The 17,062-nt window shown below is 37.0% G+C and overlaps 1 protein-coding gene across 1 annotated transcript in view; it reads left to right on the forward strand.

Annotated features, from left to right (window-relative positions):
• The window catches only part of CCDC173 (coiled-coil domain containing 173), a gene marked incomplete at its 5' end in the record, with an annotated part of 33,251 nt that overhangs the window by 7,250 nt on the left and 8,939 nt on the right, over nt 1-17,062 (forward strand). The window contains 4 exons of the mRNA XM_008687096.2: nt 1,634-1,807; nt 1,909-2,102; nt 9,903-10,059; nt 15,193-15,332. Of these exons, the coding sequence (XP_008685318.2) occupies nt 1,634-1,807; nt 1,909-2,102; nt 9,903-10,059; nt 15,193-15,332 (665 nt within the window). The remainder of the gene's footprint in view (nt 1-1,633; nt 1,808-1,908; nt 2,103-9,902; nt 10,060-15,192; nt 15,333-17,062) is intronic.

Here is a 17,062-nt window from a genome sequence, read left to right on the forward strand (position 1 = left end):
TGATGTGGGGCTCGATCCTATAACGCCGGGATCACGCCCTGAGCTGAAGGCAGACGCTTAACTGCTGTGCCACCCAGGCGCCCCTTAGTTGAGCATTTGACTCTTGATTTTGCCTCAGGTCATGATCTCAGGGTCCTGGGATCAAGCCCCGAGTCGGGCTTCATGCTCAGCGTGAAGTCTGCTTGAGAGTTTCTTTCTCTGTCTCTCTCTCTCCAAAATAAATAACTAAATCTTTAAAAAAATAAATGGGGTTTGTTTTCTTATTATTTCTTATTTTTGGTTTAGGGATTTTAAAAAATATATTCTGAATACAAGTCCTTTATTAGATATTTGATTCAAAAATATTTTTTCCCAGCTGTGGGAAGGGACACAGAAAGCTTATAGTACCTTGCTTTAGGAACAGTGTTCATAATTTATTCTTTTTTCTAGAAGAGGGAAAAATATTGTGACTGATATCATATATTACATATATTACATTCTGAAAAAGGCAAAACTATAGGGAAAGAAAACAAATCAGTGGTTGGCAGGAACTGCAGATGGGGGAAGATAACAGGGCATGAGGGTATTTTTTGGGGGGATGGAACTGTTTTATAAGTCACTATGCATTTGTAAAACTACACTAAAAGGGGGTATGTAAATTATACCCTAAAAAACTTGATTTTAGAGAAGTCCCCAATCCATAAAGGGATGGGGGAGTGGAATACACACACTCATACACACACACACACACACACACACACACACACAGAAGTAGCACACTACACATGATACTTTATATCTCCATGGATGTTAAAGAATAAGAAGAAATATAGTAAATGTGGTAGAAATGTAGTAGTAAAAACTGTTTTGTAGGCACAGAGATTGACAAAATAATAGATCAGAAGAGAGAGCCTAGAAACACTCACATGTTATATATGGGAACTTGACATGACAGAAGTGTCAGTCAAGTCAGAAGGGAAAGGATTGGGAATTCTGTACCTAATACTGAGATAATTGACATATGGAAAAATGAAATTATATTCTTATGGTATAGAATATACAAAAATGAATTTCAGCTAGATGAAAGACTCAGATGTGAAAAGTAAAACAGTAAAAATTTAAAATGAATCCTAGAATATCTTCAGGATTTTAGGGTAAAGTAGGGTTTTCTTAAGACATAGAAAGTATGACCCATAGAGGAAAAGAAAGACTTCATCTGACAAGACACATTGGATAGACTCCTCATAGGTGTAGAAGAGCATGTAAATACACTACTGTTGATTTTTTTTAAAGGAATAAAAATAGTAATATATACACTTATATAAATATGGAAAGGAATTTTGGAAGCAAATATAAGAAACTGATAATAGTGGCTATCTTAGAGATTGCTAATGGAAGTTAGGATTGGAGGGGGAGCTTCACTGTATACCTCTGCAATATTTTGGGGTTTTAAACCATGTAAATGTGTTACCTACCAAAAAAATTCAATTAAAATATTAGCTTATAAGTGTAACGTCATATTTGATTAATGATATGTGCAAATACAATAAAAACTCATAGTGAAAGCCCAAATTATTTCATTATATGTAATGTTAAATTTTGTGAAATTAAGTTGAAAAACAAAAACAGAAGACTGATTTTTTTCTTTTTTTAGGGAATGAAAGAACAGAAACTTGAAGCCAAAAAGAAGCGTGATGAAGAAATAGAGGCAGAAAGACAAATTCTTGATATAGAGGAAGAAATACACAAACAGGGAGAAAGAAAAAAGGCTATTGAATTTGCAAAGCAGTATCAATTTTACCAGACAGAAAGAGTGAAACACTTTCATGTACTATTTGGGTTTTCTTGTATTTCTTTATATATTTAACATATCTATACATAATTAGACTTTATTTTCTTAAAATGCCACAATTTTTTTTTTTTTTGTAGTCAGGACTTCTTCTTAGTAGAGTTATGAAAGAACGTGATGCACAGATTGAATCCCAAAAGAATAAAATAAAATCAGATAAAAAATGGGAAGAACAATTGAAACTCAACATTGAAAAAGCTTTTAAAGAAGAACAAGTAAAAGCAGAAAAACGACTCAGAGATAGAATGGCTCTTGCCAGTGATCATTTAAAACAGTATGTATATATAAATTACCTTTTTGTATCTTATTTTTCTCACAAAAGTTTTTTTTTCGGTTTATAAAAGTAATACATGCTGAAATACCTAGTAAACAGAAAAAAAACAAAGAAAGGTTAAAAATCCCTATTACTTTCTCACCCAGAGATAATATATTAGTTACTGTTGTCACAATAATGCTGCATAACAAACAACCACATAATCTAGTGGCATTCAAAAATAAACATTTATTTCTCATGCATCCGTGGGTTGGTTGAGCCTGGCTATACAGCTTTTCTTCAGACTACAGGACTGGTTGTGTTTGCTGGTTGCTGTGGGGAGGGCTCTGATCTGCTCCATGTGTATTCATTTTTAAGGTGCAGGATGAAGAGACAGCAGCCACTTGGGGAAACTTTTCTCATGGTATTGACAGAGATGCAAGAGAATGAGCCCGAGCTTACAAGTATATGGCTAATCTCAAAGGCAAAAGTCAAGAAATACACTAGATCTACCCTAAGTCTAAAGCAAATCATATGGTCAAGTCTAACAACCATGGAACAGAGAAATAGACTCCCATGGAAGTGGGAAGTGAGAGAGTCAATCTTTTTGAGCTATAATCTAATCTATCACAGTAATCTGTTATTGTTTTGGCATATTGGTATATAGCCATATAGACATTTTTTGGTGGTGGTGGTAGTAGAGGGGGTCAGATTCATTGAGCTATAATTTACATTTACTAATAAAATTCACCTTTTAAAAAGCACATAGCTGCTTTTTAAAACCCCTAATCAAGGTATAGAATACTTCCATCATGCCAAAATTTCCCTCACGCACCTTTGCACTAAGTTCTATTCTTTACCCACAGCCCCTGGAAATCATTGAGCCACTGATACAGACTTTTTTTTCTGAGCATATATACTCATATTTTATAAAATGAAATTGAATCAATAGTACCATTGTGTATTTTTTCACTTACCAGTATATCATGAGCTTTTGGGTATGTCAGTAAATAGAAATCAAACCTGAACTTTTTTTAAGTAGCTACTATATATATCAGGAGAGGGGATTGTATTTGTGTATAATTTTACTTACTTTTCTAAATTGCTGATACATGGAAATAGGAAAAGGCACAAAGGGGATCCAGTAAAAAGTCTCTCCCTCATCTACCGGCCACTTTGTTTTTCCAATGTGAGACTTATCAGTTTCTTTACATTGTAGTTTAAATGTGCATAGATTGTGTAAATGTATCAAAACATTTTAAACAATATTACACTTATAAAGAAAAATTATTTTTGTACTTAAACATATTATTAATATATGATCATTATAGAATTACAAAATACAAGAAAACAAAATGAAAATTAAAATCACTAGAAACTCTGTGATCCAAAGTAGGTACTGTTAACATTTGGGCATATATTTGTCTACTTTTCAGTTATTTTTTTTAATTTTGCAAATAGCAAATGAATATATATTTGTTAAAATTCAATACAGCAAAATTGGAATAAAATTGAAAAGCCCATCTTCATATCCACCCTTTTCAATGTCTTTAAGTCCCATTTTCCTTTTCACAAATAGCCATTATTAATAGTTTGTGACTACCCCTTCAGAGTGTTTTATTACTATTATTAATATCTGTATACAGGGCATATTTAAGTGTGTATATATTTTTAGCCATGAATGTTTTACAATGTATTTTTCTGTTTCTTCATTTTTTTCACTCAACAGTATACCTTGAATATCTTTTTTGCCAGAATATATGAATCTGTCACATCTTTTAAAATAATCATACTGTACACTAAGGATGTACCATTATTTGTTTAACTATGTTATTATTGAGGGAAGTTTGGATTTTTCCCTCCTCCTTTCCTAACAATGCTGTAGTGAACATCCCTGACCATATATTTTGTGACTTTTATGCAAAGATGTAGTTATGTAGGGTAGATTTTTTTTAACTGAGCTTGAATTTTACATGTGGAGAGATACTGCCTTTGAGGAGGCTTTAGTATGTAATCATCAGTGATATCTGATACCCTTCCTTTTCTTTATGTTATAATCAATTATGGGCAGTACTTTTTTTACAGTTTAATGGACCAAAAAATAGTATCTTTTAATTTATATTTCTCTTCATTTCTAGTGAGGCAGGTTATTTTTTCATGTGTACATATTCATTTGTTTTGGTTTTTGTTATTATAAATTGGTTATTCCATAGTTCTCCTGTGTAGGATGTTTCATATGGATGTGTATGTTTGTCATTGATTAAAAAGTGATTGATCAGCAGCTTTTATATATGTTGGATATTAATCTTTATCAGACATATTGCAGATTTTTGTCATCTTTTCTGAATGTTTTAGTATTTTCTTTTTAAAGATTTTATTTTTAAGTAATCTCCATACCCAACATGAGGCTGAAACATACAACCCTGAGATCGAGAATCACATGCTCTACCAACTGCGCCAGCCAGGCGCCGTTGAATGGTTTTAGTACTTAGAAGATACTTATTTTATGTGCTTAAATCTGTCTCTTTTTGTTATTATGGTTTCGAGTTTTGTATATATATATATTTATTTCTCATAGTCACAAATGTCTGAGTGACATAGATATCAATTCTCAGGATACATGTGTTGCCAGATTGTGTAGTCTTTATTTCTTGTAATCCTTAGTAAAAAGAGAAGGGAAACCTTTGGATTTATTGTAAATTTTTTCTTTGTCAGTGTAGAGACCCAAGGGTTTATGTGAGTTAGGGATAGAGACATTGGCAGAGGGAGGCAAATATTTGACCAGCGTGTTACCTTTGAGCAATCTTTCTTATGTTGGCTGTTGTGGCTCTGAGATAATTACAGGCAGCAGACTGATCTCCAGGAAATTACCTGGCAAGTGCTAACACCTTCGCAGGCATCTACCCACCTATATAAGCTTTGCATGTAGGCTGTGATCAGGCCACAGGATCCCCTTTCCAAGTGGTCTTTCCATGTGCTGGTTAGAGGTTCCAGCACGTCTAAGGTTTGTCTGAGTTGTTTTTTTGGCTTATCTTCAGTGTAGCCAAGGAGATGTTGATCGGGTTCTGAGGTCAGCTTAAATTCCTTTCCTTTTCATGGTAGGCTCTGTCTTTGTGAATGATGGCCAAGTATTACTTAACTTGATTGTACTCTCAAGTGCCCTATTTTTTGCTGAAACTTCTTGGAAATTCAAGTATAAGGTAAGACTTTGCTTTTTTTAGTTTCTAGTAGTGGTATAGAATTTCTTCCATTCTATTGGTCGCATTGTGGGGACTTGGGAAGGGAAGGATATTTGACATGTGAGCTTGGGTTGCCAATTTGCAAATTTCCAGAAGCCCTACATCTTAAATTTATTAGGAAACATTCAATTCTGGGGCACTTGGGTGGCTCAGTCATTAAGCATCTGCCTTCAGCTCAGGTCATGATCCCAGGGTCCTGGGATCGAGCCCCACATCAGGCTCCCTGCTCAGCGGAAAGCCTGCTTCTCCCTCTTCCACTCACCCTGCTTGTGTTCCCTCTCTCGCTGTGTCTCTCTGTCAAATAAATAATTTTTTTTAAAAAAGAAACATTCAATTCTGTAATTGAAGACAAAAAAAGGAAAATAGAAATCTATTATTATAATTTTTTTAGGTATATGAATTTACGAAATTATCACCAAGTAGTATTGTGTTGGATGTTGATTCATGTGTCAGTTTTATACAATTCAGAATGTGTGTCACTTAAAATACTGTAGGAAAGGTAATGAGCCCAGAAAAAGCCTCTTTAAGCCAACAGTAGAACTGGAATACTAACACTGGTATTAACCTGAGTAGACACAGAGGACCATGTGGTGGAAAAGAGAAGAGGAGAGTTTTTCCCCCACTTTCTTGAATAATAAGAGTCTATTCAGGGGCACCTGGCTAGCTCAGTTGGTAGAGCACACGACTCTTGATCTCAGGGTCATGAGAGCCTATTTAAAATTAAAAAGAAAAAAAATGTTTTTAAAGATTTTATTTATTTATTTGACAGAGAGAGAGACAGCCAGCGAGAGAGGGAACACAAGCAGGGGGAGTGGGAGAGGAAGAAGCAGGCTTCCCGCGGAACAGGGAGCCCAATGCGGGGCTCGATCCCAGGACCCTGGGATCAGACCCTGAGCCGAAGGCACACGCTTAATGACTAAGCCACCCAGGCGCCACAGAAAGAAAAAGTTTTAAATAAGAATCTATTCAGGGGAAAAATTTTATGATAGGCTATTTATTCATTCATTAATAAATTCATTTATCCAATCATCCATTCATTGTTATAAACAGTTATTGGACAATCTCCATTTGCCAGCCACTATTCTAGTAACTGAAAATGTGAAAATGAATACAGTTGTCTTTTTAAGAAGTTCACAATCTGGGGAGGAGGGTATAAATATGGAACGAATAATTAGGGTATGATAGTAGATATTTTGGCAAATGTATGTACAGGATATGTGGAAGCATATAAAATGGACATCTGATCCAGTGTAGAGAAGGGGCTAATTTTTAGAAAAGATCAGTTCTAGCACCAAAGTGTGAAAACTGAGCAGGAATAAGTCATGCAAATAGTGGGGATGTAGAAGTATTTTAAGCAGAGGAAATAGCAGGGGTGAAGGCCCAGAAGTGAGTTAGAGTATGGTGGATTTGGGTAACTACAAGTAGTCAAAATGACTATAGTAAGAGGCCTAAGAGAGCAGTGTTAAAGATGAGATTGAGGAGAGGCAAGGGCCAGGCCATGATGTGCCTTGTAGGCTATGTGTCTAGGATGTGTCAAAATTTGGAATGACCTTCCACTTCGGGCAAAACCGTATTTTAATTCTTTTAATCACAAAGAAATGAAATTGGAGGATACCAAGAGGCAAGACTCTTTTGCATGCGTTGGTAATTGTGCTGTTCAGGTATTACCTGGTGGTGATTTAAAATATGTCCACACATTCTTTGATACTCCTCACTTTAGAGGGTGGATTCTAATTCCTCCCTCCCTTGAGTGCGGACCATACAGAGTAACTCATTTCCAGTGAAGAGAATGAGTAGAAGTGATGATGTGTAACATCCTGAGAGAGATTAGGATATAAAAGGCATTGTGGCTTCCTTCTTGCCATCTTGATCACTCATTCTTGAGGATGCCGTGATGTAAGGACACTCAGGCAGCTCTATGTAGAGGTCCATGTGGCAAGGAGCTGAGGCTTCCTGCCAAGAGATATGTAAAAATGGGTTCTCCAGCCTCATTCAAGCCTTCAGATGTCTACTACTCCAACTAACATCTTGACTGCAACCTCTGGAGAACCACCCAGCTAGGCTACTCCCAGATTCCCGAATCTCAGAAATGGTGTGAAATAATAAATGTTTATTATTTTAATCCACTAAATTTAGGGGTAATTACTCGGCAATGGATAACTAAAACACACTGTACAGTTGCTGGCCCTGTGCCTGAAAGTGAGACTTCACACATTTTTAAAACAATCTCTAGGCTGCAGACCTAGGCAGTCTTTTCCACTGTTGGGCTTTCAGCAATATAAGAATCTGCCTGTGTCACAGCCCAGTGGGCATAATGGGGATGGGGCAGTAAGGGACTCTAGTGACAGCAAAATCCCCAAATGGAGGGATTTTGACCAAGAACCTTAAACATAATTATTGAAAAGAAATTTAACTGTATCTGTAGATACTGCATATAATTCTATTTCCTTCTATTGATAGGTAAGCCTTTCTCTGGGAAGGGGCCAATAGACCTTGTTTAAGAACAACTCACTTAGTTACTGTTAATCTCATCAGCTTCTCAGAAGAAGAAAAAATCATCATAGGATAGTTTATATCCCGTTCGCCTGGATGAGATCATCTAGAGAAAAAGCAGAGAGAGAGATGAGGGCTTAAGTGATCTTCAGCCATTCCTAATGATTAAAAACCCATCTTAAATCTAATAACTTCTACATTTTTAACCCTAGTTCAGAACACTCCTTTGAGTCCCAGCTTCACATATTCAACTGTCTTTAAGACATCTTCATTTGGAAGTCTCATAAAAAATTTTAAATGTCTAATATGAAATATAATTTGATTCTCCACCCCCACAGTGGAATTTCTAGTGGCATCCTTATCCACTCAGTTGTTCAAATCAGAAACCTAGGAATACACCTCAAGTCTTCATGTTCCTTTATTTTCCACATCAAATCTATCAGCAATTGATGTTGAATTTTTTTCTCCAAAAGGAATCTTAAAGTTACTGCTGTCATTTTAGTCCAGGCCACCCTCATGTCCTGTGGATTGTTATATCAACCCCTTAACTGGCCTCCTGTTCTCTCTTCCCAAGTCCTTTTCCTTTCATTATCCAGAGTGATTTTATTAAAATAAAAACTGATCATATTATTCTCCACCTAAAACTTTTTAGTGTCTTTCCATTCATTTAAAAGAAAATGGAAATGACCATCTCCTGCAAAGCCTTGTGTGATCTGGCCTCATCTTCTCAACCTCTTTTCCTACCACTCCTTCCCTTTACTCTTTCTACTTCTATCATACCGATCTCCCAGGCCTTAAGCACCTGTCAAACCTTTGCTTGCCTCAGGGCCTTCTCACAGGTTTTTCCCTCTGTCTGGAATTTTGTTCCATTCTTCATCAATGGGCTTCTCACCAGCTCAAAGAATCTTCTTTGCTTCTAAGAATTCTAACAAACTAAATAGACAATAAAAATTTTTTGAAAATCTAGTATTTTTAGGACAATCATAAACCTGGTTTAGCTGTAGCCAGCAGTTTTTTTCTTAGGTCCTCCTAAAGAAAGTGACTGCAGCTCTAATGCTGCTTACACTGTACGGATGAATCAACTGGGAATCTTCTGTTCTGCACTGGCTTCATAATATCAAAGCGAACTTACTGGCTCACTAACTGTATAGTCCTCTGTGGCACTGGGAAAGGAAATTTTCCTCTCTGAAGCTGAGTGATGAGACACCAAAAAAAAATTCTTTTGGATTGTATGCACGTGAAAGAAAGGTTTATTCCTCATCCTTTTTATCTAAGTGTATTGTTGATCTACCCTATGTCTACCTGTTCAGGAAGAAAAAAATTGGAGACAGCAGGTAGAGAATGGCAGTGGAGCAGCCTGCACACTTGATTGGCTGACAAGGATGCATGGGCAAGTAGGCACCACAGACTGAGCTGCCTTGCCAGTATGCAGAGGACTGATTGCCAGATGAGGGCACTCAGAGTTTGCAATAAAGTACTGATGGTAGAAGCTCATGGTAGTGATGGTGATGGGGCTGGGAAGGTGGGTTGAAGAGGTAGAGCTAGAGCTAAATCTCCCAGATCACAGCCCTGCAGTAAGGAGGGTGCTCAGGGATCTCTGAAGCACTCACACATAAGCCCGGTGTGGCTTCCCACTCAGAAGGCATCAGTAGCTAGTGAATATTGGCTAGAGAAAGAATGACAACCAAAGTGGCTAGCCCATTTCCTAAGAGGCTAGACCTGTAGTGCTGAAATTGAGAAACACTAGGGATTAAGGACTTTTCTGTAAAATAATGTCACCATTCTACTATACTGTTGTTCAGTTAGCTAGTTCTTTCTAAAGGAAAGGAACATTTGAATCTAGTATAGGACTTAATTTTGGTCAGGAATGAAACAAATTTTGGAGAAAGGAAAATATTGGCAATTCTGGGCTAACCAAAATTAGATTTGGCTTTAATCACTGCTTTGTATATATCTGTTCTTGTCTCCAAAGAAATTCACAAGTTTCCCCACAGCTTCAAATCATCCGAGGTTAGAATCTAATTCATTTCTTTAAAATAAAACCTGTTTTTCTGCTTTGCTCTCAATTTTAGTTATGTTTTTGCTTTAGAATCAAGGAACATAAAGAGGAAGAAGAAAGAAGGAGAAAACATGAAGAAAAGGATGCTAAGGAAATAAAACGACAGAATGCATTATATGAAATAGAAATGAGGAAAAAACTAGAAAAGAAAAAAGAAGAGATGAATGAAAGCAGAAAACTGTTTTTTGTAAGTTAAAAATACAGCATTTCTTAAAAAAATGTGTAAAGTCCAATGCATGACTTTTAACATATTTTTAATAAATTATTGTGGAGTAGAAGACAAGTTGTCATTAAGTTGGGTTTCTAAGTATACTTCTGGGGGAGGTGTATTTGCTATGGATTTATGTGGACGTGCTCCCATGCATGAATAAGAAAGAGAGAAAAGAATGAGACTTTTTTTCAAGTGAATACGTTTTCTTATCCTTTTTTTAAAGACTTTATTTATTTATTTTGGAGAGAGAGCACAAGCAGGGTGAGGGGCAGAGGGAAAAGCAGCCTCCCCACTAAGCAGGGAGCCCCATGCAGGTCTCGATCCCAAGACTCCAGGATCATGACCTGAACTGAAGGTAGTTGTTTAACCAGCTGAGCCCCCCAGGTGCCCCACATCTTCTTGTCCTTTAAATGAGAGTTGTGAGGAATGAATGGGGTGATGTGTGTTCCGTGTTTACTGCACTGTTAATAAGTGCTCAATAAATGTAATAGTTATTTTGTGCCTATTGCAACTCACTTTATTTTGTGATTTTATACATCCTTTTCTTTAAAATTAGTTTTTATTCTTAAGTAATAGATGCACAGAATTAAAACATCAAACACCACCAAAAGGCTTAAAAGAAGAGTAGCAGTTCTTTGCTTTACCCCTTTGCTTCCTGGAGACAACCATGAAGGTTGTTTTACTTGTTCCAGGTGCTTTCAGTTGTTTGTTCTGATATGAAATTATATTCTAAATAATCTGTTTATTTTAAAAATATATATCAAGTTCTAAAGATATGTACCTTGATTTATCAATTTTAGACATTTTCTGTCTGGCTGGCCTGGTAGTTGTGGATTTAGCTCTTTTCCAATACTGTCCCCTTCCCATTTTCCCCTTCCCCTAAAATAATTATGTCACAATTTTAACTAAATCATTATTATTACATAAGTATTGTTCTCTGAAGAGCCAAGTAATATACTATGATTATATTTCTTTGCTTGCATAAATGTTTTTCTATGATTAAATAAGTGTGTATTTGCTTTGATGACTGTATACCTCAGTTTTTTCCCATGTGTTGTCTAAGTTCTGACAAATATATATTGAGTTTTCAAATATTCATCTAAGTAATATTAAATTATCGATGTTCTTGGTTTTCTTAGAGCTCCCCCATGCAAGTCCTCTGTGCTTCTCTAGGCCTCCTGCCCAGCTGTCATTCTGGAACTTCCCTGGGTCACTTTCCTGGGCTGCAGTTCCATTTTCTGAATCCCATGCCTTCCTTTTTCTTGGCTTACTTCTTCATCTTGCTGAAATACATCTTCAACTAACTTCCTAAGAAAGGGTATACAGGTCAATTTTTAAAATTCTTATCTGAAAAGGTTATCATTTAGAGTCATATTTGCTTTATGGTCTGATTGGATATAGAATTCTAGTTCAGAATTCAGCATTTTGTATTCATGGTTCCATGATCATCTGACTTCCAGTATTGCTGTTGAGAAGTGTGATGCCATTTAGGGTCTTCGGCCTATTTATGGATCTGTTGTTTTTATTTCTCTTTTTCTCTCTTTCTGAAAGATTTCTGAGTCATTTTTTTTCATAGTGACATACTTTGGTATAGTTCTTTTTTATTATTTTGCTGAGCACTCAGTTGATGCTTTCAATCTGGAAACATATATTCCTTTCATCCTGGAAACTTATTTTATTTCTTGTATAATCTTCCATTTTGTCTCTTCTGTTCTAGAATCCCTCTGATACACATTGGACTTTCTGAATTGATGCTGTAATTAAAAAAAAAAACAACTTTTCTCATTTTTTTAGTTAGGGGAAGGCTCACAGGTGATAGTACCTTAAATAAATTAAAACTTTGAAGTGCAGAGGTATCATTCCAAGGCTGATATGGCAACTCCAGAATCAACAGAGACTGAAACAGCTTCTCTTTTTTTGCTTTGCTATTCTTGGAACATAGATGGCTTCTGCCTCAGAGTTACCCCATGGTTGCTGGAGCTCTTGCCCTCATATCCACATTCCAGGAAGCAAGAAGGAAGAGAAGATAAAGGATAAAAAAGAATGCCCAACTATCTGTTCTCCTTTTAAGGAACATTTCCAGAAGTTTCACTTAATGATTTCCACTAAATCTCATTGGTCATAATTAGTCATACTTAGCTGAAAAGAAAGCTTGGAAATATAGTCTTTTTAGACGAGCATGTTGCCACTCAACAAAATCTGGGTCCTGCTACTAATGCAGAGAAGGAGAAAGAATCATGGATAGGCAATTAATTGTTCCTGCCATTTTTGGCTTTTGTTTGACTTTGAGAGTTATTTTCAACTTTGTCTTTTAAACTTTCTACTGAATTTTATTTTATTTTTTTATTTCTTTATTTTTTTTTAAAGATTTTATTTATTTATGTGACAGAGAGACAGCCAGCGAGAGAGGGAACACAGCAGGGGGAGTGGGAGAGGAGGAAGCAGGCTCCTAGCAGAGGAGCCCGATGTGGGACTCGATCCCGGTACGCCGGGACCACGCCCTGAGCCGAGGGCAGACGCTTTAACGACTGCGCTACCCAGGCGCCCCTCTACTGAATTTTAAATTTAGCTACCAAGGGGAACCTGGGTGGCTCAGCTCGTTAAGCATCCAACTCTTGATTTTGGCTCAGGTCATGATCTCAGGGTCATGGAATTGAGCCCTGAGTCAGGCTCCATGCTCAGCACAGGGTCTGCTTGAGATTCTCTCTCTCCCTCTCCCTCTGCTTCTCCCCCCTTGCTCACTCTCTCTCTCTCAAATAAATAAATAAATAAATCTTAAAAAATCATAAGCTACCAAATTAAGCTACCAATTAGCTACCAAAATTTAAATTTCTATGAGTTTTACCTGAAATGCTACTGTTCCTTTTGCATAAAATCTTATTCTTGTTTCATGAATGAAATATTTTTATCTCTACAAGACACTTTGGAATGGGGCAGACCTTTGAATGCTAACTCTGCAACTAACTAGCTATGTAACCTTGAGCTGAGGCTTTCAACTTTTTTTTTTTTTAAAGATTTTATTTATTTATTCAACAGAGATAGAGACAGCCAGCGAGAGAGGGAACACAAGCAGGGGGAGTGGGAGAGGAAGAAGCAGGCTCATAGCGGAGGAGCCTGATGTGGGGCTCGATCCCATAACGCCGGGATCACGCCCTAAGCCGAAGGCAGACACCCAACCGCTGTGCCACCCAGGCACCCCTCAACTTTTTAAAAATGAGAATTAGCTTTGTGTTAACTCTATTCTTTACTATTATAAAAAAATCTGTATGAACATCACAGTAAACTTAGGGAAAAAAAGCAAAATAAAACTTTTAAGAAATCATTCAAAACAATCACCTTCAACAGTTTGATATTGTCATTAGCTTTTCATGTTAACTAATGCTTCTCCTAACCAGATTATGGGCTTTTAAAAGTAATAGCCATAAGATAGGAGAGCACTTATGAATGCTAGGTGCATGGTAGACCCTGAGTTATAAATATATTGGAAGATTAAATATTGCATCTTTCACTTGAATTGGTTTCTACTTATGGTAACCAAATACACTAATATATCAATGTATCCAGGCTATTGTGTTCAAAGGCACCTATTTTTAATGATGGCTAACTCAGGCTGGAGTCATGGAATATTTGCTGATACGAACAGATTTTTATTTTTTGTTTTGAAAAATAATGACCTATATTAAATTTTTTTTGTTAGAATATATATCTGTATCTTTTCTTGTGTATGTGGGAAAAGAAAGTCTAGACAAGAAACTCGTTTCAAAATGATCAAATGTGGGGGAATTAGAAATATACGCAGATAGACAGTGGATGGAGAAGGAAAGACACTTTATTATGTGTATCTTTTAAATATTTTTAATTTGTATACCATAGAACTATATTAACTATTTAAACATTAAATGAAAATTGATTAAAATATTTAATGTATTTTTTCTGATTATAGAATTTTTAAAAATATTTTTTAAAAGAATTTTATTTAAGGGGCACCTGGGTGGCACAGCGGTTAAGCGTCTGCCTTCGGCTCAGGGCGTGATCCCGGCATTATAGGATCGAGCCCCACATCAGGCTCCTCCGCTATGAGCCTGCTTCTTCCTCTCCCACTCCCCCTGCTTGTGTTCCCTCTCTCGCTGGCTGTCTCTATCTCTGTTGAATAAATAAATAAAATCTTTAAAAAAAAAAAAAGAACATAAAAAAAAAGAATTTTATTTATGAGAGAGAGAGAGAGCGAGCGAGAGAGAGACCAAGTAAGGGGAGGGGCAGAGGGAGAAGAAGACTCCCTGCTGAGCAGGAAGCCTGACATGGGCTTGATCTCAGGACCCTGAGATCTTGACCTAAGCCAAAGGCAGGTGGTTAACTGACTGAGCCACCCAGGTGCCCCTTATTTATTTATTTGAGAGAGAGAGAGATGAAGAGAGAGAGAGAGAAAGCATATACAAGCAGGGCGAGGGGCAGAGGGAGAGGAAGAGACTCTCAGGCAGACTCCTTGCTGAGTGTGGAGCCCAGCGTGAGGCTCGATCTCACAACCCTGAGATCATGAACCCAGCCGAAACCAAGAGTTGGCTGCCTAACTGACTGAGCCACCAAGGCTCCCCTCGAATTATTTTTAATTACATATTTTAAAGAAATTGGATATTTGAAAGGAAATACAGAAAAGCATTAAGATGAAAAGTCACATATATAATCTCATACCCCAGAGGCAACTATTAACATTTGATCCATTTCTTCCAGTAGTGTATACATTATAAACTTATACCTATATATGTTTGCAAAACTGAAATATGCTATGTAGTATTTTATACTCTCCTTTCCCCTTACCCATTATATTATTTGTATCTTCCCATATCATTGAGATTATAATTTATTTAACTGTTTCTTCATTATTAAAGATTAAGAGGTTGTTTCTAGTTTTTCACTTTTACAAATAACTTCGAGGTAAAGTACATGGTACATAAAGCTTAATGTGTATCTCTGATTGTTTCTTTGGGATAAATTCCCAAGAGAGAAATAACTGAGTCAGAAGCTGTGACCATTTGATAGGTTCTTGTTAGATATTCATGTTTAAAGATATTTTTCTTTGTGATAGGATAATACACAATTTTTTCTCCTAAGGAACATATGAATGACAAAAATATCATCAAAGCTGTAGAACGGCAGCAGCAAGAGGAGGAAGATGAAAAGATTAGAAAATTTATCAAAGCAAAAAAGCATCTTACACAAATGGGGAAAGAAAAAGAAGCTGAAACACACAGGTAAGCTTTTAAAAGTAATTAGTGTAATTAATAAAGTACTATCTGAAATTATTATAAATCAGAAGTTGTGATATGAGAGTAATTTTTAAGAAGTAATTATAGGGCGCCTGGGTGGCTCAGTCAGTTAAGCACCTGCCTTCAGCTCAGGTCATGATCCCAGGGTCCTGGGATTGAGTCCCACATTGGGCTCCTTGCTCAACAGAGAGTCTGCTTCTCCCTCTGCCCCTCACCTCACTCATGCCCTCTCTCTCTCTCTGTCAAATGGATAAATAAAATCTCTTTAAAAAATCTTTTAAAAAAAGAGAGTAAGTCATTATATATAACTAGGGCATCTAGTGACATGATGATTTGAGTTAGGGTTCCCTTTGGAATATCAAGGACATTCATCTGGTAGATGGTTGGAAATAGTGAAATCTCTGCTGTAGGGGAAGGGTATGAGCAGGAGATGGCTTTGTGAGCCTTTGATATATAAGTGGTAGTTGAAACCGTGGATACAGGTGAGCTCACCTATGGTGGGTAGTTAAGAAATGAAGGTGGCATAGTCCATATTTAAGGGCCAAATGGAGAAAGAAGATCATGTGAAGACCAAAGAATAGTTTCCAGAGATAGGAAGAAAATCAGAGAAACAACAAGGAAGGAGAGTTTCAACAGGAAAGCAGTCACTGATGTTAGATCAATAGAGGGATTAAATGAGAGTAAAAAAAAAAAAAGATTTATGTATTTATTTTAGAGAGAGAGAGTGGGGGTGGGCAGAGGGAGGGAGAGTCTTAAGCAGACTCTCTACTGAGCGTGGAGCCCAACAGGGGGCTTGATCTCACGAATCGAACCTGAGATCACTACTTGAGCAGAAACCAAGAGTTGGACACTTAACTGATTGTGCCACCCAGGCGCCCCTAAATGAGATTTTAAAAATGAAATGTCCATCAGATATGGAGGTCATTGCCTACCTTAGTGAGAAGTTTGGGATGAGGTAAGGGGGAAGAGAAAGAGGCCAGTTGCAGTACATTGTGTTTCTGTCTACATCCTACTTTTGCCTTGTGCAGAACGTTCCGATGGCTTTATATCACATGTAGAGTATTTACAAAGGCCCATAAGGCTCTCCACCATCCTAATTTCCAGCTGACCCCAGCCTCGTCTCAGAGACTTCATTTCGTGCTATTCTCTCCTTTGCCTCTTCATCACTCACACAGGACTTCTCCTGTACCCTCTCTGGAGAATGCTGACCTTCCTAAACTCTTTCAAAAGGATCACTATTCAGGTGTTGCCTTCTTGATGAGGCCTTCCCTAACTACCTTAATTAAAACTATAGCCCCACCCCCACATTGCTTATCCATTTAATTGCTTTCTTTTTCCTCATTGCGTGATGTAGCACCATTTTAATTATTTACTTTGTTCACTATCCCTCTACCCCAGCTGTAATGAAAGTTCTAGGAGAACAGAGATTTTTAAATGTTTTTGTTTACTGTTATGTCCCCAGCACCTGGATAGTGTCTGGAACATAGTAGGCAGTCAATAAAAGTGTTAAGAATATTGTTGTTGAAAGTCTAGATGCAATGTCACCTTTCCCATGAAGCCTTCCTTTTTTCTCATCTGCCTATGTCACTTTCTAGCTTTCTCATAGCATATATCATCCTTTGCCATGAATTGTTGTTTGCATAAATGTCTTTTCTCTACTTTCGACTGTAATTTCCTTGGGATACACACTGTATCCTTTCCTATCATTTCTCCCA

This window comes from Ursus maritimus, unplaced genomic scaffold (assembly GCF_017311325.1).
Source record: "Ursus maritimus isolate PB19 unplaced genomic scaffold, ASM1731132v1 scaffold_1, whole genome shotgun sequence".
Taxonomy (NCBI): domain Eukaryota; kingdom Metazoa; phylum Chordata; class Mammalia; order Carnivora; family Ursidae; genus Ursus; species Ursus maritimus.